The following is a 24,156-nucleotide window of genomic DNA, read 5'->3' on the forward strand; positions in this document are numbered from 1 at the left end:
CCCCCCCTCTGTTTGTGACGTCCCCCCCTCTGGTCATTCATGTTTTATCCCTGGGTGGGATACACTCCCCTCCCCCCCTGGTCTGAATAAGTAATAATATGGATTTTTAAAAATGTATATAAATTAGGTCTGTCCGTTTTAACGCGTTAACTTTGTTAACTACAACACCGAAATGTTTTTGTCGCCGGTAATTGCGCGTCAAAACACACACATCGTTCCCTAATGTTTTCCCCCGCCGTGCTCTGCAGACTGTTTCTTTTATCCTCGGCGCTTTCCGTAGTTTCAGAGAGCTAGAGACTGTAGCAAAACAGACCCGCGCTCACTGTTGCACAGACTGTTAATTTCATGCGACTTTGGACTTGTTTTATTCTAAAGGCGCTTGTAAATTTCATCAGTCATGGGTTGTGTTTTTTTGGGATGTTTCTGAAAGTGAAATCGCTTATTTGGGCTCTAAAATAAGTGACGAAACAGCGGTTATTAAGAGACCTGCCTGCACTAGACACTTTGTATCCAGCTGAAATATCCCTCCGCCATAGGAGCCGACGGTAGTAAAGGCAGAGAGAGCAACTCTGCACGTACTTTCTGCAGTTTACGGTGCAATAACCGGTGATAACTGCTGAAAGTAGATTACATGCTTCAGATCACCATTTTAAGCAGACATTGGATCTGAAGATGAGTTTTCAACATGCTGATAATATTGCTGAAACCCAACCCATAAACGTACTTTAATGCTTATTCATTTGTTTTCTCTGTATTTGACAAACTAAGGCTGAATTACGTTGCCAAACGAAGGACCTGGAGTTACTAAACAGTTGCTAAACAGTCTCATTCAGGGTATTAAGCTCCTGCCCAGTTACAAGCAAAGTGTAAGACTGGAATGACCTGGAAATTTAAAACCTTTTTCCAGGCTTAAACTCTATGAATATGGATAGAAACAGCAAGCAAAAATATTCAAAGAAGTTATTGTTGGTGTGAAAGCTCAGAATTGTGTGTGGGAGAGAATTAAAAAATTAACAATAAAACTTATGACTTTATTGAAATATACATTTTTTATTAATTTATATGTATATGCCTAATACCATGTCTATCTTTGTTTAAGAGGGAAAAAAAAATATCGGCATGGTATTAAATCGTGTTAAATACTTCCTCTCCTGCACTGTCCAACTCCCATACCACACAGTTATGCTGAGACATTTTCTATTGTAGCTCGGTAAATAGTAGCTTAGAAAGTCCAGTGCGTTTCAGTTGTCTGAGGAAGAAGAGCGGTTGTTGCGCCTTCTTCACCAGGTGGGAGGTTTTCACAGTCCAGGAGAGGTCAGAGGAGAAGAGAATGCCCAGGACTGCAATATTTTACGCAATATAATATATTTTTAGATGTACCTGTTGACAGGATCATGTGACATGAGTCAAGCTTCACATCAACCAATGCTTGGGTTTGCTGTACCTTTGCTGTAAGTCTTTTCTTTATAGTGTCCTGTCTGGCAATGTGGCATTAAGAATTGTCTTAATGCCAAAAACAGCCCAACAGATTTTACTTTAACAAGTGGAGCCGTACCACTTTCACCATAGTGCTCCGCTTGATTTATACATGTAAAGAGCTTTGTTATAATTTATGCAGGGAATATTTCATGTTATATGGACACTACAATAAGAAAGTAGAAGAGAAAAATAAAGGAAAGAAAAAAAAGGAGAAAGAAAGATGAGGTAAAAGGGAGAGAATGATAGAACAACCCCAGTCTGCTTCTTCACCTGCAAAGAGTGACATAAAAAGAACAGCACAACCAGCGTATAAAGTATTACATATACAATAAAGTAGCGCGTTGATACCACCACTGAAGTATATACAGTATTAATTAATACAACATGTATAAAGTGACAGCTGAAGATAAGAATAGGGGTATTCTGTATGGAAGTGAGTCTGTAAATACCTGGATCCAAGCACCTGTAGGTGTGTGCGAGAGTGCTCTTGTGTATGTAAAGTATATCCAACAGAAAAATGCTCAATAGTGGTTGTGAAGAGCCCCCCCCCAGAGCACCAAGGCAGACGCCAGGGGAACCAAGATCCCAGATACCCAAAGGGACCCCCCAAGAGGGGTCAACACAGGAAGTCTGCCTCCCCCACCAAGGGAAGAGGAGAGACGGCCCCAAGGAAACCCCTGAACCGCCACAATGCCGAAGCCCCAGGGAGCCACGGGGACAAGCCCGTGGGCTCCACCGGCAGCCAGCTATGCTGGAGTGGATCCGGCCATGGGCCCCAGGGACCCGAGGCCCTAGGGGCACCCCACCCCCTGCCGGGGGCCCTGACCTAGCCCCGGGAAGCAGCTGCCAGGAGTGAGCTGGCAACTGCCTGGGCACCCAACCCCAGACACAGAGTACCATCAATGCAACAGTGGGCCAAGGCGCCAGCCAGTGGAGGGGAGCAGGCCGGGGGAGGGTGCTCCACACCTAGTGGAGACCTGAGATGTCCTTGGTAGAGGGGACAGTACAAACCCAACCTGACAAATAAACAAACAGAAAACCGCATACAGTCTCATTCACTCGTTCCCACCCTAGTGCCCCCACATGCAAACACTCATTCAAAAAAAAGGGGGACGCAGTACACACATTCGCACTTACCACTCACACCCCATATTCCCAGGTCCAGGCCCAAAGGGGTACCAGACCCCTGGACCCATTAGGTGAGCCCTAAAATCAAGATGGGGAGGGGGGGGGGCATGGGGCACCACCATAACCCAACCTACCCGGTTCCTGCTTCAGTCCCAACCCCACATCCCGCACCCAGACCAGACGACCCCTGGAAACATGTTTTGGAAACGGGACGAACAGGTCAGCTGAGAGAGAGAACTGGCCACTCTCTCTCCCATCTGATACTTTGTTTATGGGTATAAAAAGGAGGGAACCGCTCTCAGTCGTTGAAATCCACCGTGGGTCCGAGTGGAAGCCCGGCCGTGTGGATTGTGCTCTTACTGGACTGACCGGCTTCCCAGTTCTGTGCCAGGGTAAGGGATGGAATAGCACGCTTGTCTGAAAGCAATGTTGCTTTAAGTGCTTGCTACTTTGCGTGTGCGAAGTGCTTGCTGTTTTGTGTTGCTGTATTCTGTGGGGATAATAAATATGGGCTCTATTATCCTAGCCAAAGCAGTGTTTGTGTTTTTATTTGTGTCTTGTCGATCTCTTCCGAATCTGAATAAAAATTTCATAAAACAATAGGTAAAACAGAACATTAGGGTAGATTGTGGTTAATGTGTTCAAATAGAGCTAAAACTAGTAATATTTTCTGTATCATCCATTTTGGATGCAGGGAAATTTGGCAACACAGATGGTAAAGTGGTGAATTGCAGCCAACCTATATCATGATTCCTCTCAGACTTTTAATTTCCCTCCATATCAGAATTTAATCATAGACTTTATCATAAGCCTTCAAAACCACTGGGTTATTCATTCTTGCACTTGACACATAACTCTGAATTAGGACCTTTGAGTTTAATAAAAAAAAAAAAAAAGCAATAAGCCACCTTAAATCTTAAATCAAAGTTTCATTTCATCAGTTTTCTACCATCACAACTCTCTCCACAATGATCACCTCGGTGACATGTACCATAGGTTACATTTTCAATTAGATTTAATTGAAAATTTTATTGAATTGATTGCTGTAAACATTTAACTACCATAGTGACACTTGTGTGTAATGCTGCACAGTGGATGCAGCAATGCTGGAAGATCTTGCAAAGGAAAATTAGGAATAATAAACTCCCTAGAATATTACATTCTGCTAAAACCTCCAGGGGACAGTGGCAACCCCCTCAGGTCCTGGGACCTAATCCAAACCCCCAGAGTGCAGAGGAGGCGCACTTTAGTAACACTCACTCTCATGCACAACTGTAGAGCGTGTCATTGGCCTCCTAAAATGCTGGTAGTGGTGTCTTCCTTACCCCGACTATGCCACTAACCCTCTACTCACTAATGAATCACTTTTTAAAATGCTGTAAAAACAGAATGAAATTGCTTCCAGAAAACCTAAAAAAAATTATACATGTGAAGGACTATCTCTGACATATTAGAAAAAATATATTTAAAAAAATCAATAAATACATGCTCAATAAATACATAAGCATACAATTACATGCACAAAAATACAGCAAATAAATGAATATATGCAGTAATGTCTTTCAACTAGATTTTTATTAGTTCACCTTTGTAATAATTACCTTATTTTTTATCATCCATCATAATTTTCAGCTCTATTTATGATTTACCTAAATGTATTAATTTCTGTGTATGTTTTAAATTTGTGTCCGTTTTCCTCTTCCTTTGTATTTTTTAAGGTATTTATTTCTTCAGCGTCATTTATTTATTTGCCTGTTCTATTTTAATTTCTGTATGCATTTCTGCCTCATTATGCAAATTAGGATGGGGTATATCTTTAGGGACAGACAACTTCCGGTTAGACTCACTGAGCTATATAATACACTGGAGTGCTGATTTTGCCTGAAAAACTGAAGTCACTGGCCGCCATCTTGCTACTCCCTACTCTCACAGAATCCCACAGGATTTGGTTGCAACAACAAGCAGTTTTCTGGCTGTGTGAAAATGTTTCACAGGTAATTCTACAGTCAGTGGATGTACTAACACTATCAACTACTAGGAAATTAGGTGCTGAAATATTTTACATGTTATTCATATTAAATATACATATATGTATATATAAATATGTGTATATATTGTCAAGATCCTGAGTTGTGGACTTGTTTCAGTTAATTAGTTGATTTACCTCACCTGCTGTTAATGATCCCCAGCCTGTATTTAAGTTCTTTGTTTGTTTCCCCGTTGTCGGGTCATTCTGTGTTCCTTTGTATGCTCCTGTGGTCTCCCTGTCGCTGCTCCTGCTGGAGTTTCTGTAAGTTTGCTTTCATTAAAATTCCAATTTCACTACGTTCTGCCTCCGCCTTGTTGCCGCCTAGGTCCACGCCACAGCCACCTTATATATATATATATATATATATATATATATATATATATATATATATATATATATATATATGCCCTCGAGGACCGGAGCTTGACGCCCCTGCTGTAGAGTGTATATATTTGTAAATCTGAACTCTGATGACGTCAGTGCCTCACCAGCTATGAACCCCTACCGCCACGTCGTATATGTATATATCTCTATCTCTCTATCTCTCTCTCTGTCTGTCTCTATATGTCTATATCTGTCTCTGTCTATCTCTGTCTCTCTCTCCTCTCTCTCTCTCTCTGTCTCTCTGTCTGTCTCTCTGTGTCTCTCTCTATATCTCTCTGTATCTGTCTGTCTCTATGTCTCTGTCTGTCTCTCTCTGTCTCTACTGTATCTGTCTCTATCTCTGTCTCTCTCTCTCTCTGTCTGTCTCTCTGTGTCTCTTCTCTCTCTCTCTCTAGTCTCTGTCTCCTCTGTCTCTCTCTGTCTCTCGGTCGCCTCCTCTTCTCTCTCTCTTCTCTCTCTCTCTCTCTCTTCCTCTCTCTCTCTCCTACTCTCTCTCTCGTGTCTCGCTTGTCTCTCTCTCTCTGTCTCTCTCTCTCTCTCTCTACTCTCTCTCTCATCTCTCTATCATCTCTCTATCTGTATGTATATGTGTATGTATGTATATGTGTGTGTATACACAGGCATGGACTGGTAATCGGGCGTACCGGGCATTTGCCCGGTGGGCCGACGTGCTGTTTGGGCCGGCAGACCCGACATGTATATTATTATTATTATTATTATTATTATTATTATTATTTTATATATCTGCCTCGTTATATTTGCATAATGCATGAAGAAAAATAAAATCAGCAGCGCAAGACACATATATATATATATATATATATATATATATATATATATATATATATATATATATATATATATTTATTTAAATGAATAAAATGCAAAATATTTCAGCACATGACTTTCTCAGTACTCTATAGTTTTAGAACATAACATAAAAGTATATGGCATTTGACATTTTAAAAGTTTTACGCCCCCCTGAACATGAGAAAATCCTCGTTATTCGATGCTGTAGCGCACATATTCCCTAGTTACTGGGGGGGAAATAGGGAGTACCAATATGGCGGCTGGTGGCTTCAAAGCGACTCGTTCTAACAGCTGGCTATTAGCAATCCAGTGTATAATATAGCTCAGTGGTTAGACTGCATAGCTCAATTCTACATGCTGCTGCTAGCTGCTATTGATATCAATAGCTGTCACTACCAGCAACAGTCACAATAGCTTCCCCAAGTTAACTGTAGCCTGGCCTGCCAGATCAGCCTCATATATGATGCTGATAAATTTGCCTCTCTAAATTCTCATTAGGTGTGAGTGTGTGGTTGCTTGTCTCTGTGTTGCCCAGTGATAGACTCTGTACCCCACTTCTCACCCATTGACAGCTGGAGATAGGCACCAGCACCCCTCGTGACCCCACAAGGGATAGACGTGTTAGAAAATGGATGGATGGATGGATGGATGGATGGACATATGATAGCTTAAAAAAACACATTCTTGCAGTTAATACTTTGTAGAATGCCTATTTACCCACAGGAGGGCACTCAGTCTTCTACAGCAATTCACAACAGAGCTCTAGGTAATGCTGCAAGTTTTATAGTGCATAGGTTTTACGTTTGACAACCTAAAACTATAATTCTTCTGAGCAAGATCAGCCAAGCTGAGCAAATTAGTAATAGTTGGTATAAGTGTATGGAAAATGTGCTGATGTTTATAAAGTGAGCTTTTCTACAACTTTATCTGCATAAAGAAAGTAAACAAATTGGATAAACCATATACGAGTTGATCTTTTCCATTAATGCGTGCGTAGCGCATAGGTTTTACGTTTGACAGCCTTTTATTTATTACTCCTGCTAGATATGGGTAAAACAGGCTAATTATTTCTTCTCTGTCTACACATATTAGCACTTATCTGTTTTTTGTTGTTGGCCACCCCAAAAATGATGGCATATCCATTCTGGGCACCCCACTCAAAATTTCCTGGCTCCGCCACTGATTGGCGCCACTTGCAGCTGTAGGTACCCTACTTGCTGTGAGAAGATGCTGCAGCCCTGCTCACTGCACAGAAGCTAACAGGCTGGAGGAGAAGCACGTGTCTGCAGACCCGGAGACCGCAGTTTGGGCTGGAGGCTAAATGAGACGAGGAAAGGCAATGGGGAGGGGCAGTTCACCTCTCCCAAATGAACCAGGCAACGAGGCTGCGTGGAATCCATTGTGCAATGGTCTAACAGAATTAGTGCCTAAAGTCAGTCACACCCGGGGGGGTGGAAAGGGAGAATTCCCAACCGGTCGGTCTGTTTCAGGCCAAGCCGGTCGGTGGTCGAATTGTTTTTTTAAAAATAAATAATAATAATAAAACGCAGCCTGCGGTGATGCGCGGGCGCAAAGCTGTCTGTGGCAGGTGCAGTACAACATCAGGCTGAGTCAATCCGATATTTTGCAACATACAAACGGCCCCTCATAATTTAGAAAAAAAAACAAGAAAGAAACTGGACCAAGTTATGGTAGCAAAAAGGAGAAAGAAGTGAGTGGAGTAGAGAAAATGTGTGCCAGATGCAGCCTGTGCGCAAAATTAACCAGGAACGTTTTCAGTTCTTACTGGCTCACCAGGAAAAGACAGACATTAGGGGAGACTCTGTGTTCGAAGGGTAATATTTCAATAACTATATGACTACACCCTGTTTTCTTGTGTTTATACAATAACTATGTTTTACAAGCCTAATAAAAATAAACTAAGTAAATAAACTGAGTAATTCCCTTACTGTGTTTGTGTGTTTAGCGTTTCCTTATTATTTATTTTTTATGGTATTTGTAATCTAACACTGTACAATGTCTATTATTGTTTTGTTATTGTTATTTGTAGCTGAGGAGGCCAGGTTTCGTCAAGGTAATGGAAGTCTACCCCATAGCTGTGGACTATTTTTCGGGGAAACAGACTCCCTCATGCCAGAATTCTGCCAGAATTTGTGTCCCAGTCCAGTTATTGTATTAAATGTATTCCACATGCTTGATATTTTGCTCACAAACACTTCTTATGCTGAATAACTACCACTGAAATGTTGCATGGGACAGCTTATGCAGATTGACTTTTTTTAAAGAAACTTTTACTGAAGTTGAAATCACAGCAGCACAGATCCAGTTAATAACACCGGCCCACAGTTCTGATCTGTTACTGATGAACTGGGTTTGGAAGAACACTTACATGCTGGTGATGTTCTGGAAAAAGTCCTCAATGTTCTCGCTCATGTTCCCTACAATGCCTGTCCCGTGGAAGGACAGCAGTGGGAAGAACTTGCCGCTGTCCGACTTGTTGCAGTAGATCTCGGTGGATGAGCAGGCACAGATGGGCGGACAGTCCAACAGGGAGCTCAGGTTGCTGTGGCAAAAACAGACTAGCAGAAGGAAAACCTTCCAGCGGCTATAGACCCTCAAAGGGGGTACCAAGGATGTCCTCGGAACATCCATGCTGGAATCACATATCATTTTCCCGCACATCTGCTCTGTGTGAAAACAATGAGAATATGCTTTCACACTTTATCTGTAAGCAGCAATGTTGTCTCTCAGTAGAGTCCAAAAGTAAAAATAAAGAATATCTCCTTCATATCTGTGGGTGGTGTATGGATCAGATGCAAAAACACTGCTGAAAAACCCAGTCTTCCAGTTTGGTTAGCTGGTGGAAAGGGATCTAAGGGCGTTCAGACCCTGTCCCTCTCTTTTTGTCTTCTGTCATTCATTCTGACATCTCCATTTCACCCTCTCTCTCTCTCTCTCTCTCTCTCTCTCTTTGCCTCAGCTAATATTCTCACTGGGAGGCCCTGTTATCTCCATATGGGGAGCATTAAGTCCCACCTACACATCCCGGCCCACAGCTTTCTAGCCAATGAGGGCGCGTTGACATTTTTGTGTTTGTAACAACTTGAAAAATGTCTAACAGAGAATTTAAAACATATTCATGTACATATAAATTATACAGCAGCCTCCACAACATCAACATTTGTTCTCACCCCTGGTAAAAAATGTGACATGTGCTGCCAGCCTTAACAGTTATTGAAAAATAAATGTAAGTTAAGAATTTTTATAATTTCAGTGTAAAATTTATAGTGAAGTGAAGATTCCAGCAATGCTCAAGACGCTTGGGAACAACTTTATCAGCCAAACAAAGTTCCTCCCTAGTCTTACCGTAGCAGATTTTTTGTCCCTCTCTATGCACCTTGGAAGTAGGGGAAGTTGTGCCAGAAATGTTTGGATCTCCATTTAAAATTTAGAATTATCACTTATATTTAGACCTTTCTTTTGATCCAGTTTCCAGGTAATTCTAAGTAGTAATGAAGGACCTCCTGAGAGGATATATGGTGTTATATGGTGTGACAGAAATCTATTTCTCTCAGTCATTGTTCAAATTGGAAAAGAGAAGATATAATTATTCAGAAAAAAACAGACAAGTGCTAATATGTGTAAACAGAGAAGAAATAATTAGCCTGTTTTACCCATATCTAGCAGGAGTAATAATTAAAAGGCTGTCAAACGTAAAACCTATGCGCTACGCACGCATTAATGGAAAAGATCAACTCGTATATGGTTTATCCAATTTGTTTACTTTCTTTATGCAGATAAAGTTGTAGAAAAGCTCACTTTATAAACATCAGCACATTTTCCATACACTTATACCAACTATTACTAATTTGCTCAGCTTGGCTGATCTTGCTCAGAAGAATTATAGTTTTAGGTTGTCAAACGTAAAACCTGTGTGCTATAAAACTTGCAGCATTACCTAGAGCTCTGTTGTGAATTGCTGTAGAAGACTGAGTGCCCTCCTGTGGGTAAATAGGCATTCTACAAAGTATTAACTGCAAGAATTTTTTTTTTAAGCTATCATATGTCTATCCATCCATTTTCTAACATGTCTATCCCTTGTGGGGTCGCAAGAGGTGCTGGTGCCTATCTCCAGCTGTCAATGGGTGAGAGGCGGGGTTCACCTGGACAGGTCACCAGCCTATCACAGGGCAACACAGAGACAGACAGGACAAACAACCATTCTCGCACACACTCACATCTAAGGAGAATTTAGAGAGGCCAATTAACCTAACAGTCATGTTTTTGGACTGTGGTAGGAAGCACAAGGAGAACAGTGTAAATGACCCAGGTATTTGTTATAACCAGGGCCGCTGGAAGTAATTTTGAACAGGGGGTGATGTGAAATTTTTTGTTTTTTTTGGACAAAAGACCTATGAGCCTATAGGCCTAATTAAAATACAATAAATAAATAGATTGAGATTCACTACTTTTTTGACAAATACACGTCTAATGGAGACGTCATCCAAAACAGCCAACTTGTATTGACTTGTATTGTGCAACTCTGATCTTTCATGCTCGTTAAAATTTTCAGTGGCTTTATGCCAATTTGAAAAGCTGGCATTTGAAGCTGGATGTTGGCTGGAACGGGTTGTCTAATCCAATCACGCTGGGTTGGGTTTCGGGTGCAGGGGCTGGGCCTGCAGGTGCACCCACAGACATAATATAAAGAGTAGACCCCGTATCGACCGCTTTTGCCTATGGGCGCTAACGAGATTTGGGGGCGCCATCTTCGGGAGGTCAACAGCTCTGCTCAGTGTAATAGAGGAGGCGCAGAATCAATTTGAATCAACTATAACTCGCTGGATATTAAACAAATTTTCACTTTTTTTGCTGAAAACCTTAAAACTATAGCTATCCTGACAAAGGGTTCAGTGCATGTAAATATTCTTAGTGGGGTTAAAGGTAAAAGATTATTCTGATAAATGTATGTATGTTGCAAAACACAGCCACTCATAAATCTTTTATTACTATATACACAACCACATGTATACTCAAATATATTGTGGGGAGTGGCGGCACAGAGGTTCTGAGTTCAACTCCCTGAGCAAGACCCTGAGCACACTGCTCCCCAAGGGGATGGGTTAAGATGCAGAAGTGAATTTCTCCATTGTGAGATCAATAAAGTTCAATCATTATTATATATAAGCTACATTCTGAAGCATGTAGCTCTGTGCCCCCTGAACTCTCTAGCCTGGCTCCGTCTGTGGCATGTGGCCTGGTGCCTCCTGAGGCTAGTAGTCTAGCACCCCCTGATGCCAAACTGCCGGCTAGCTTCTAATTTAGCATTAGGGGGGACCTGCATTATCGTCGAGGGGTCTGCATCGTCGACTCCGCCCTCGAAGGGCCCTGCTCTGTTGACTCCGCCCTCGAAGGGCCCTGCTCTGTAGCCAGGCACCAGACATACCGACACGCCAGGGCTGTCTCTGGGACGCCCTCTGGACGTATTGGGGTCTGTCCCTGGGACGCCCAAATAAACTGAGATCACCCTGTTTGGGTTGTTTTTGTTTGGATTTTGGTTTGGATTCTTGTTTGGACAGTTTTCTTTTTTCTGACTCTGACCCTCCATCCTGTACCTCCCTCCACCCGCCCGGTCTGGGTTGTCTTTTGTTTCTGAATTATTTATTTATTTTTCTAAAGGGGCGTCTGGAATTTGCCCTTGAGGGAGGGGCTCTGTCAGGATTGGAGTTTTGTTATTGGTTTGTTTTGTACTTCTTTCTATTTTACCAATTCTGTCTTAGGTTTAGGTTCTGTCTTAGTTTGGTTTATGGAATAGTTTGAGTTTTGTTGTGGTTTGCTTTTGTTCTTCATTTTATATTATCAGTCAGGGTTCTGCAAGCTTTTAGTTCAGTTCTGTTCACCTCCCAGCTCACCTCCCTGTTTTCACCCAATGAGTTTGTCACTCCCCTGTCAGCAGTCACCAACCTATCAGTTCGGTTCTCTGTCAGTCACTTCCCTGCCTCTGATTAGTTCCACCTGTTTTCCTGTAATTAGTTTCTACTCAGTTCACCTGCTCACTCTCCTATTTATACCTGCCTCTGTCTCCTGCACTCTGCCAGATCATTGTTTTCCATGCCTATTGGTGAGTCTTGTCCAGCATTCCCCGTACTCTGTTTGCTTGTAGACCTGACCCAATTAGTCTCTGGAGTTCTGAGCCAGCCTGATACCTGATCCTGATTTCCCTGCCGTGTACTGATAGCTTACCTGTTTACCGACCTAAGCCTGGACCTGTTTCTGTTTTTTTTTTTGCCTGTTTTTGGACTGCCTCTCTGTGTACCGGTTTTTGGATTCCCGTTTTGACCATTGAGACTGTCTGTTCCTGCACTAACCAGTTCTGTTCATTAAAACCTGGATATTCCACGTACCTCGCTTGTTTTTGGCTGAATACTGGGTCCATCTGTCCCTGCACCGTGACAATATACATATGCCAAACATATACAAAGACAAATATATTTATATATATATTATTACTTTATTGTATAACTATTATTACTAAAATTAGCCTATTTTGTCGGGAATAACTGTTTTGGCAAAACACTAGCACCAAACATTAACAAGTGTAGCAGGGACGTGAAGAGACTGTTGGAGGGGCAGGTGCTCGAAGTTAAAAGAGTGCACATGGGGCACGAATTTAAAACACGATACAGAAACATACCTTGCTATACAATCGGCTGAACTGTACCAACCCTTACTATAAAGAATGTAACATGGAATCAAGGCCGTAGGTTTGATTTGAACTTTGATTTGAACTTTAACCCAGGGACGTTTCATTGGTCTGACATCATTGGTCCTACGCAATATGCATGCTCCTATTTCTTTATGCTTGACTTGAGTGTCAGGGCGCGTTTCTTCTGTCTAAAGAGAAAAGCAGTATTTCTTGCTACATTTATACACATTTTATAAGCACAACACACACTAGATGCTTTTTGTTAATCTGGTGGCCTAGTGGTTAGAGCATTGAGCTTGGGTCCCAGAGGTTCTGAGTTCAACTCCCACCGACTGCCACTGTGGGTCCCTGAGCAAGACACTTAATCCAGGCCCAGCACAGTGGCAGCCCACCGCTCCCCGAGGGGATGGGTAAAGATGCAGAGGTGAATTTCTCCATTGTGAGATCAATAACATTCTATTATTATTATTATAAATTATTGGGACTTTTTCCCACTTTGAAAAAGTTTGCATTTGAACTTACCAGCAACAGAGACAGATGGTAAAAACTTGTCAATTAAACCAAATATTTTCAAAATATGTCTGTTGTCTAGATACATCCTCTATTTTCTTTTGAAGATATGGAAATGTGTAGAGATAAACCCAACCCTTTTTTAATCTAAGATACTCTGTCTGCATCATAAAACACAGCAAAATTATACATTCAAGGGACTGCAAATACATTTCTTGTATTTACTCTGCACTGGAAGTAGAAGCGTCACTGACACTGACAGCATTTCAAATATTAAATTCAAACTTCAACAAATGTACTACTGGGTTGTAGTTGCTCTGTGTAGCCCATTTCATGTAATTGATCTTAACATTCTAAACACATTTCTTACATCATATATCTGAAGTGTAGATAACAGCTTCTCCTTACCTACATCCTCTCAGACAACTAATTATTTCCCTAACAATAGTGAGTTATCAATGTTTAAATGTGCATTACATCTTAATACATAAGGAGCATGGAGGACCCAATACTGTACTTTGAGTGAGTTTGGTGACACCAAAACTGAATTGTTACATGAGCTTGTCCATTTCATCATTCAAATGAGAACAACATACTATTGGGATATACTAGTAAGACCATTAAAGAACAGCAGATTAAACTTTAAGGTATGTAAAGGCCTATATTAAATTAATTTTGCAACCACATCAACAGATTAAATCATTTTTACTTTTTTGGTGTACCAAAAACCCTCGTAATGAAGTAATATATTTTGGGCTAAGTCACTGATGATAAGAATGTTTAGCTCTGCCTCTGGTTTGTACTAATTTACTAATGGACAGTGTGGAAACCTTTGTACAACAAAAACAATGTAAATGTTGTATTTATCGTAATTCTAATTCGAAAAGTAGAAATAGTCAAATAAATAGCAATATAATTTTGTGAAATCCTAATTATGCTATTATAAATAAGCAAAAGTCTAAACAAAATATAGCAGTTGTTTAGGCAGTGTTGTTGTGTTGTATATCATGTAAAAGAAATATCACCTGCTATTTATACCTGAACTGCATCAGAGGGTCAACAAAAAAATTAAGCAATAATGACAACGAAATATTGGTAAAAGGGAAACCCTCGCCTTTTCTTTTTCAGGCAGCTGTGGCTAAGAATCTGAACTTTTAATAGCCTACAGTCTTTGCTTTTCCATCTTTCCAGCTGGCTTCAGAACTCTTACCTGACTCCGCCAGATAGATTTGCTCCGCATATCCATCTGGAAACCTTCCGTTAAAGTAATTTTGGGAAGGGGCGAAAATACTGGTTAGCTGATTGGCCTATGTTGGTGATAGACGGGCCAAATGAACCAATCAGATTCGTCGTCGCTCTGTTACGAGCGACGACGAAAACACAACCACAAGCCAAGCTACTCTTGCTGCTGCAGGTAAAGGCTCGTTAGCTCAGCAAAGAAATACTCTGTAATTCCGATAAAACTTGCTCGATAGCCACGCTAACGCTAGTTTCATCGGCTGAAGCCGCCATGTTATTTAGACTGAACTGACGCGCTTCCGGTTGCGTCACACCTCAACCCGCCTCAAAGCCAACGCTGATTGGACGTTCGTTTGGTGAACGGCTCCAAATTTTCTTTAACGGAGAGTAGCCAGACTGATCTGCGAGTGAAACCTTGAAAGCTCGCGAGATCAGGATGGTTTCACGAGGCTATCAGAACTCCTGCCTGGCACAGAATATTTAGTTTTATAAAAGAGATTAGGTTTCTGTTGATAAATGCATATACTTCAGAATTAGATGCTATTTTGAGATGCTAATGTTGGTTATTTACATTTCTCAAGTTCCATAAATCAAAACTCTCTCGCCTGCTTCTTTACAGAACTGCACTCAGCAGCTTTCACCTATTTTACTGCAGGTAATTAGTTTCTTAACTGGGACTAGTTAAGTATTGATTGTGGTAACCGCAGTATCCCTGTATCCCCGGATGAATCAAAACTAAAATCTCCGCTCCAAGCAAGCAAACATGCACAGGACGCACTAGAAAACAGCCAATCAGAAAGAGGGAAGGCGGGATTTAAAGCAGTATAACCTATGGCAGTGGAGTTAAACAGCACAGTGCACAGTCAAGTGTGCTGCAGATTTAAAAGGGGCAGGACAGACCGGGCAGCGCGAGGCAGCGGAGCTGCGAGCTGCGAGAGGAAAAGTAGGGCAGAGTGAGGGGACGTTATGTGGATCATGTAACCAGCCACGGTATATCTAAATTATTATTATTTTGGACATGCACACACACCAACAAACACGCACAAAAAAACCCAAAAACTGACAAAAGGGCACTTTGGGCACCAAGGGGCAAAGGGGCAGGTGCTCAAGACCCCCCCGCCCCCCCCCCCCCCCTGCACGTCCCTGAAGTGTAGTGACTACTTGTCCATGAAAGCCAAAAAACTCAAGAGTTATAGGTGAACAAAACTAAAAGTGACCCAAACAAATCAGTTAACTAATTAAACAAATTACTGACAAATAATTGTTTTCTAAGCAACTTAATTTAAACAAAAATATTAATACAACATATAAGTAAATAAATAAAAATGAACTAAATAAACTAAATTTCTAAAACGTAACAAAAATAGAGAAATTGCTCCCAGATCAAGCTTGAATTTCGTTGGTGGACAACAATACAGAAAAAGAACATTCTAATCAAAAATATCTGTTCATCTTAATTGTGAAAAGTTATCCCTCGATCACTGATGACAACGGTCCGTCGATTAAAACATAAATACGCCGCACAGTGCTGAGGCATCCTTCTGTTCAGCTTAAACCAGCAGGTTAGGGTAGCAGGTCAACCTCCCCAAGATGGCGGCCGTAATTTCTGCGCTGCGACAGTCAATGCGAGGCAACTACCATCACAGGCAGGCGAACAGTCTCCTCACTCCGGCTGCCCTCCGCTGTCGTGGTTGCAGTACTAGTGTTCTTCACTGGTGGTGGTGGTTTTCCAAAAAAATCCGAAATGCGTTTCTGTGCCATATTTCCTCCTCGTTTCTGTCATTAGACTATGTAAATTTACTAGTCTGCTGCCGCGAGCGGGATACCTCTTTACTCGGCAACCACTAGCTTGCTTGATGTTGCCATGACAACTTCCGTGAAGTTGTGTTGATTAGGCCTACAAATAATTTAATTATAATCCAAATACACGTAATAGTAAAGTTTTAAAAAAAGTCTAAATCATTTCCCTAAACATTTATAGGAAATTAATAAATTTTGCAAAGTATTTTGAATACATTTTATAAAAATCTCCCTCTCACCACTAGGGGGTGCTGCAGCACCCCCACTTCCCGCGGCATGGTTATAACAGATATTTTTCAGGCATACTTTCACTCATATATTGGCTTTTGTTTTTATGCCTAATGTTCCTGATTCTTCCGTTTTAAGTAATACATTTTAGATTAATAGTGAATTATGGCAAAAAGGTTTACGGGGCTTTTATTTTGAAGGCATACTTTCTATGTCTGGTTCCGGTAAAAAGAAAAGAAACGCTGCATTCCTACATCAATACCAGATGGTTTTCTGCTTGTTAAAGAAATTACGGGTTTCCATGTACATTTTATCTGGCATCAAGCTGGAAGGTGAATAGGTATAATTTGCGTGGTTGTGCAGTTTTATTTTTATGGTGACTCTAAGTTTATTTAGTTATTTTTTTATACAAATGAAGTTTGAAGAAAGCTAATAAGCTAATGCTAGCTAATGGCATTCATCCTTTATGGTTTTGTCAGATAAATGTGAAACGTGGTCATATGTTGGTCATAAGTGAAGTAATCTTTGTTTTATTCATCTACAGCTCTTACGGTGTGTCTATGGTGTAATTTCCTGTTTGTTGAATAAATGGGTTGGAATACCCACCATCAGTCCTCATCATTGAGTGCGTCGTCTGAACAAAGTCTGGCTAGAATGCTACAAACATTGCTACCCACTGTGCAGATCCCCATCATATGTCAGGATAATTAAATATAATAATGAGCAAGATGGAGGCACAGATGGCTGCAGCTCACCGGCTCTTTTTGTTTTTCTTTGCATTTTTGTTCATGTTATCACCACACTCTAATCCAGTATGGGAGAGAAGAGCTACTTGAACTGGGGTTAAACCCCGAGGTCCTTGGATTTGATCAACCGCCAAAACTGAACTCTATCCCTCCCGAAACTACTACGGACAACAGAAACCCCTCTCCCCCTACCTCTGAGGCCTGGACGCCGGCGTGAGTATAAAGGCGTGGCGGCCGCGTTTTCCCGCACCAGGCTAAAGGCAAATCCGCACAGACCGGCTGTGCCCAGTCTCCTCATGGCCAAGTTAGATCAGCCACGAAAAAAACAGGTAAGATCCGGCTGAGAACTGCCACACATAAGATAGACATCTGTGTAGCAAACTTCACGGAGACCTGGCTATATGTTAACGTACCCAACGCAGCAATGCCGCTAATAGGCTGCGCTTTGTTTAGAGCAGACCGGACTGCAACACCAGAGAGAAGAAAAGGTGGGGCTCAGCTATACACATCCACAACACTTTGTGCAGTTGCAAAATGTGATCAAAGCCGTCTACTCCCCTGATCTGGAATATCTGGCAGTTAAGTGCAGATCATTTAAACTAGTTAGAGAGTTTATCTCTGTTATTATCATTATGGCATACATACAGCCAAAAGCTAATAAAGATGCTCGCCCTTGAAGAGCTATATAGTTTTATCACCAGAAAAATGAACATCAATCCAGACACAGTTGTGAAACTTTAATCATGCAGGTGCAGCAGCTCCTCACGTTTGAGCATCCGATCATATCTCTGTGGACCTGTTGGCTACTTACAAACCACTGATTTGCAGAACTGTTCAGGTTTGGACTGAAAATACCAGCTTAGCCTTACAGGACTTCTTTAAACACACAGACTGGGGGGTGATTAAAGAGAGCGCTGATCTAGAGGAATATACATAATCTGTGTTGTCCTATATTCACTTCTGAACAGATGTTGTCCTACCCACAGATTTTTAGAATGTTTCAAAATCAGAAACAATGGATAAACAGCACACTGTGGTCTCTGCTGGAGGCCCAGGATGCAGCATTCAGACCAGGAGACAGACTGGCCATTAGCAGGGCTTGGAGTGAGTTGAAAAAAGGCATCCAGAAGGCAAACCACAGATACAAGCAGCGCAAAGTTTCCTCCTGTGCTGCCAGCCTCCAGTCCTCCATGCCTGAATGGTATCACCTCCGGTTTGCCCACCTGACTTCTTGTTCTTTTGGGACAACCCCAGGTTGCCCACTTTTTTTGTTCTTTAATTCATGCCAATGGGCCTTCTGCTTGTCCTGTCCTGCCTATTTTGAGTTTTGTTGTTTGGACTCTTGTCCTCCTTCTGAGGCCCCCTGCGCACACCCTACCTGGTGTAATTTCTGTGTTCACTTTGTGCACATCTGTTATTCGCCCATGAGAGGGAGAACAAAAAAAACAGAAATTCAGCTAAACACAAGGAACATTTCAAAGGTTTTATGAAAATCAATAGTCTGGTGGGAGACAGGAACTACTGCAAAGAAAAGGGACAGGTTAGTGTCATCATAAATTTTGATGGGAAAGAGAGCATTCAAAACAAAAGCCATTAACCTTCTCAAAGTCTGGAAGGGTGGACTGGATCTGTTTAGTTGTTCCTGGGGCTCTATCCATATAGTGATGGTTGTTGCAATAAGCAGGACTGAGGTTAACCTCTGGGAAAGGAAAACAAGCTAATGCTTTAAGGGAGCCTTTAATTCAGGATTGTCTTTATGAAGAAACACCCTTTAAAACAGGGCAGTAGGTTGGTGTCCAGAATACAGAAGCCAAAGGAGAATTTGACAAGGGCAGGCAAGGATGAGCACAAAAATCCAAAATATGAGACTGGGTCAAAAACAGGCATGCAAGGAACGCTGGATATTTACTCATACACAACGGCTTTCAAAAATCTGCCGTCAGCTGATGGTGAAAGCCTCATATATATAAGCAACAATACAGGTGGATGAGATGAGGCAAAGAGCTACCACAGGTGCAGCTGCTCATGCCAATCAGCTGGGGCAGAGAGTGAAGCCGGCCTAAGTAAAAGCAGAGCAAAGAGAAAAACAGAAAAGCACGGTGGAATAATACCACAGCCTTGCCCTCGCTCGGACACTTCATGTGTTTCTGTGTTTCTGACCTGGACAAGCCCTGCCTTGCCTTTCGGCTCTGTCAATAATTACACCACAGACTCTGCCCAGAGCTGCCAGAAATCCCCTGCCCAGAGTCGTGGAAGGGCGCCTACCCAAAGCTGTCCATGAGCGCTACCCAGAATAATAGGTTTCTGTCTGCACCAGGACAGTATTCTGCTACAATATCGGGATCGCTTTGTCAGCACATAGCATTAAAAAAACATCTACAGCACAGGAAATGGTTTTATTAATGTTGCGTGATTACACACTGTTTTAAGCTATTTAATATTTAATCAATAACTTTCAGTCTGTTAGGTTCATATTAGGACAATAATTGATAGGGGGATTTGAGCACTGGCATTCTTCTAACAGCAAACTGCACAAACGTAGAATAAAGGAGTGACAACTTCTCTTCAAGTTCAAGAATTAACTGAAATTTAATGAACATCCAGAGAACATCACTATGTAATGCTGTTTATCTGAATTAAGGCTATATTTCAATCAACAAACCCTCTCTACTTGGCTAGTGAAACTTAAAACTGCTAAGCAAAACTGATAGAAAAAGAAGCTAAGGAACTATGGACACACAAAAGAAACAAAACAACATAAAATGGTTAGAAAACCATCATCAGAATTATTACTAAAGTTCATCTTAAAAAACGTGGAATGAGGTTAAATTAGCTTAATTAATTTAGAACAACATTTGGTATGTGTTTCAACCCATTCCCAATGCAAATTCTGAGTTAGATAAAACATTTCATAAAATAACATTTTAAAGAATAATTTGCTCAGCAAAATCCATACCATTTTATTAATGCTGGGGGTGCTGTGTCGATCGGTGGCATGATGGGTTAATCCTAAAGTTATACAAAACACCATTAAATCAACATTAATGTTCCATATTATTCCAGTATTAATGCTCAGAGCAATATCAAGTGATGGCGGAGTGAAACAAAAACAAGCATTATGTTTAAAATGAACCGAAATTGCGTTGACTCGGTGGTAGCACTAATGTTATGTGGGCTAATAGTGCTATGCTAGTTTAGTGAATTCTAAACTTTCCCTGTTTATTTCTCTGCCAAACCTCTCCTAACAGTAATGATTTTATGGGATTCTTCATAAAGACAATTGATTATGTTAAAAATAAAATTATTGCCAGCCTCCCATTGTGCAGGATGAAATAAAAAAATTGGTGTTCACCTCAGGGTTTGTATGTTGACAAAACAGGTCTGGATTTTCAAATGTACATGCAAACACATGAAGCTAATGTTTATTGGCTAGGAGACATTTCAGGCCCAGTTGAAGATGTAGTCACTAAATGGGGCCGGTACATTAAAGCTCAAATTCCAGAAGCCAGAAAACCTTTCTAGATTACCATTGCACCACGTCTATGACATTTCAAAGAGCATGGAGTATGAAGAAAAATGGGACAGTTCTACAAAAAACAGAACTGTAAATCTTGAAACACAATGCATTGTTATTGGTAACCAAGGTGCAGCTTTAAATGTGAAACAAAATGATTTCATTTCAGAGTGGTACAATGTTCCAGAATTAGTACCACACATAACATTGTTTGTAAATAAAGGATTTCATACAAAAGATCTGGGACCAATGATGAAACTTGCAACTGAAGCAACATGGGAAGACACAGATAACCCATTAATTTCACAATCATGTGATGGAACAATGATCAAGATCCTATGTGAAGCGACAATGACAGCAAAACAATGTTTGTGACAGTGCCTGTTGATCTAAAAGATCAGTCTGAGGAAGATGGTTCCTCTGAAGATCAACCATTAATGCAGGACATGCTGTGGGAGATTACTTTGACTAAAAACCGTAAAAAGAAAGATGACACAGGAAAAACGAAGTCTCTCTGTTCACCAACTGGAGAACCCATTTATTTCATATAGCCGAACGTACAGACGGGTGCGAGCTAGAGTTCTGATTACAACATAGTGTACATGCATTTTATATCCCACAGATGGGTGTGTGTTACAAATAAGATTCTCTGTGCATCCATTGGTCCACGCTGTGACCCAGCAGTGTCCATGTGCTTCCAGCCTCCTTTGGCAGACATTGGTCTTATTTCTGGGAACAGCTCCACAAACGTTGAAAAACAGACAACCTTATCTTGTCAGTTGACCTCTGTTTGGGTCACACAGGATGTCATGTCCTGGTCATATTCTGGACTTCTGCTCCCTTCGCCTCGCTTTCAGGACAAACAGACTTCAGATGTTTTCCAACCCCATTAATGCAGGACTGTCATGATTTGTCTTTGGATGAACCCGGGACACAGCACGCACACACAGAGCTTGTTCTTGAAGTGAGTTTTATTGTACAGAATGATGGGTGAATGACGAGAGGAACCAGAGTCTTTATGGACGGAGGTGAAGGGTGCGGAAGCTGGCTGACAGGAGGAGCACGGGGAGACTGACCGGGAGGAGACTCTGGAGCGGAGGACTTGAGACCGTGAAGCAGCTGCGGAACCGGAGAGCGTGGAGCTGGATTGCGGAACTTGGGAGCGAGGAGCTGGACTGCAGAGCCTGGGAGTGTAGAACCGAGTTGCTGGACTTGAGAGCGTGGAGCGGAGTTGCAGGACTGAAGAACGTGGAGTTGAGTTGCAGGACTGAAGAACGTGGAGCTGAGTTGCAGGACTGAAGAACGACAGACTGAGCGGGAGTGAACACTACGGGCCGGCAACGAGAGCAGAAAGAGGTATGTTTAAATAAGGGTGGAACCAGGTGGAAGCAGTTGCGGGTTAATTGCAGCCTGCCAGGTGGAACCCATCAGGCTGCGCAGTAACGAGAGAGAGGGAGAGAGGCTCAGCATGCAGCCTTTAAGCTGCATCCTGACAAGGACATGCTAAAACATGGCTCTGAGCACTTATGGTCTAAACATGACACAGATGTGGGCTTAGTAAAATCTGCAGAACCAGTCTCAGTTCAAATAAAACCAAATGCACGGTTTCCTTTTCACCAGTAATACCCATTAAAACCGGAAGCAGAATAAGGCATCCAGAAAACCATTGATGGATTGATGCAAGCAGGTGTGCTGGTGGAAGTAGAAAGTCAATGTAATACTCCAATTTTTCCAGTTCTGAAAGCAGACAAAAACAAATACCGTCTTGTTCATGACTTAAGAGAAATACACAAGATATTAGTAGACGCAGAATCGAATGTGCCAAATCCAAACACTCTTTTAAATTCAATACCAACTGAAGCTCGTTTTTTCACCGTTATTGATCTCTGCTCTGCATTTTTCAGCATTCCGCTATCAGAAGAGTCGCAACATTTATTTGCATTTACCTACAGAGGTAAAAAACTCAGGTACACCCGGTTGCCTCAAAGGTTTAAACTCAGCCCGCACATATTTAATCAAGTGCTAAAATGTGATTTGGAAGGACTCGATTTAACTGGTACTGTGTTACAGTATGTGGATGATTTGTTAATCTGTGGAAACTCACTAAATAACTGTCATCAGGACTCAATCAAAGTTCTACAAAGATTAGCAGAGGGAGGACACAAGGTCTCCAAACAATAACTACAGTATTGTCAACCACAGGTAGATTACCTAGGAAGACAAATATCACAAGGAACAGTTGGCATTTCACCTTCTCAACTGGAAGGTGTCAGCAAAGCTCCAAGTTCACGGACAGTCGGCGAAATGATGATATTCTTGGGAATGACAGTATTCAATGCAGACTGGATTGAAAACTATGCGGAACAAACAGCACCGCTTAGAGAACTCATAAAAGAAACAGGAAACCAGTCGTTGAAAGCAGTGTTAAAATGCACGACTGAAGCTAAAATAGCTTTTGAAACACTAAAACAGGAAATGCAAGTGGCACCAACTTTGGCATTGCCAAACTAAGACAAACAATTGTACCTGTATGTAGCCAACAGGAAAAACATGTACGCTTCAGCTGTACTAATGCAAGAAACCTGTGTAGGACGATGAAAGCAAGCCATTGCTTATTACAGCACTAAACTAGATAATCTGGCCCAAAGCTGGCCACCATGTTGTCAAGGTCTAGAAGCAGTCTACTACGCTTATGTAATAACATCAACCATAACAATGGGTTACCCGGTAACAATACGGACCGGGGGCGGAGGTCGGGCACAGGCAGTCGTATAGTTGAATTGTGGTGACCCCCCCCTCTTGTGAGTGTTGGATGTGAGTGTTATGTGGGAATGTGTGTACAGCGTCCTTTTTTTCTTTTTTCTTTCTTTTTTTTTTAAATCTGTGTGTGGTGAGTAGGGCACTAGGGAGGGATGGTGTGAAAGAGTTTTTTTTTTTTTTTTTCTCTTCCAGGTATGGGTGTGGTCCGCTCCCTCTCCCAAGAACATCTCAAGTCTCCGCTAGGTGCGGAGCCCATCCCCCCACGTCCTGCCCTCCTCCGCTGCGCTGGCAGGCGCCTTGGCCCTCTGGCGCATTGGTGGGCCTCGGGTTTGGGGCGGGTTCCCGGGTGTGTGCCGGCCCATTCCCGGTGGCTGCTTTGCGGGGCCTGGCCCCCCGGAGGGGGGGACGGGGCCCCCGCCGCGGGGGCGGGGCGCCCCTGGGGCCTCTGGCCCTCAGGGCCGGGACCAAAATCACAGAACTGATAAATCAATCAAAATTTGTGATAACTCAGGCAAGATGTTTACAGTACATGCCACTTTTAACATATCCAGACGTAACTGTACAGAGGTGTACAACGAACAACCCTGCTGACGTGGTACTCTGAAAAGACCAGACGGCAGTCCAGTACTACATCAAAAACAGCTAAAAGAGCTGATTGCATCGATGATGCTGCCATCAAGGCTGGCAGTAATTAAATGCAACGCGCATCGTAAAGGTAATGATTTAATCATTATGGGCAGTGTGCGATTTGCAAAAAAAACAGAGGGGGGAACACCGGGGTAGGGTGGAGAAATCGGCTGCTGCTGCTGCTGCTTCTTGTCTT

At 42.0% G+C, this 24,156-nt stretch overlaps 1 protein-coding gene across 1 annotated transcript in view; it reads right to left on the minus strand.

Annotated features, from left to right (window-relative positions):
• The window catches only part of LOC105918256 (NT-3 growth factor receptor), an 80,962-nt gene extending 72,171 nt beyond the window's left edge, over positions 1-8,791 (minus strand). Inside the window, exon 1 of the mRNA XM_012853307.3 lies at positions 8,220-8,791. Within this exon, the coding sequence (XP_012708761.2) occupies positions 8,220-8,512 (293 nt within the window). The 5' untranslated portion in view covers positions 8,513-8,791. The remainder of the gene's footprint in view (positions 1-8,219) is intronic.
• Positions 8,792-24,156: the final 15,365 nt, after the last annotated feature.

This window comes from Fundulus heteroclitus, unplaced genomic scaffold (genome assembly GCF_011125445.2).
Source record: "Fundulus heteroclitus isolate FHET01 unplaced genomic scaffold, MU-UCD_Fhet_4.1 scaffold_39, whole genome shotgun sequence".
In the NCBI taxonomy this organism is placed as follows: Eukaryota; Metazoa; Chordata; class Actinopteri; order Cyprinodontiformes; family Fundulidae; genus Fundulus; species Fundulus heteroclitus.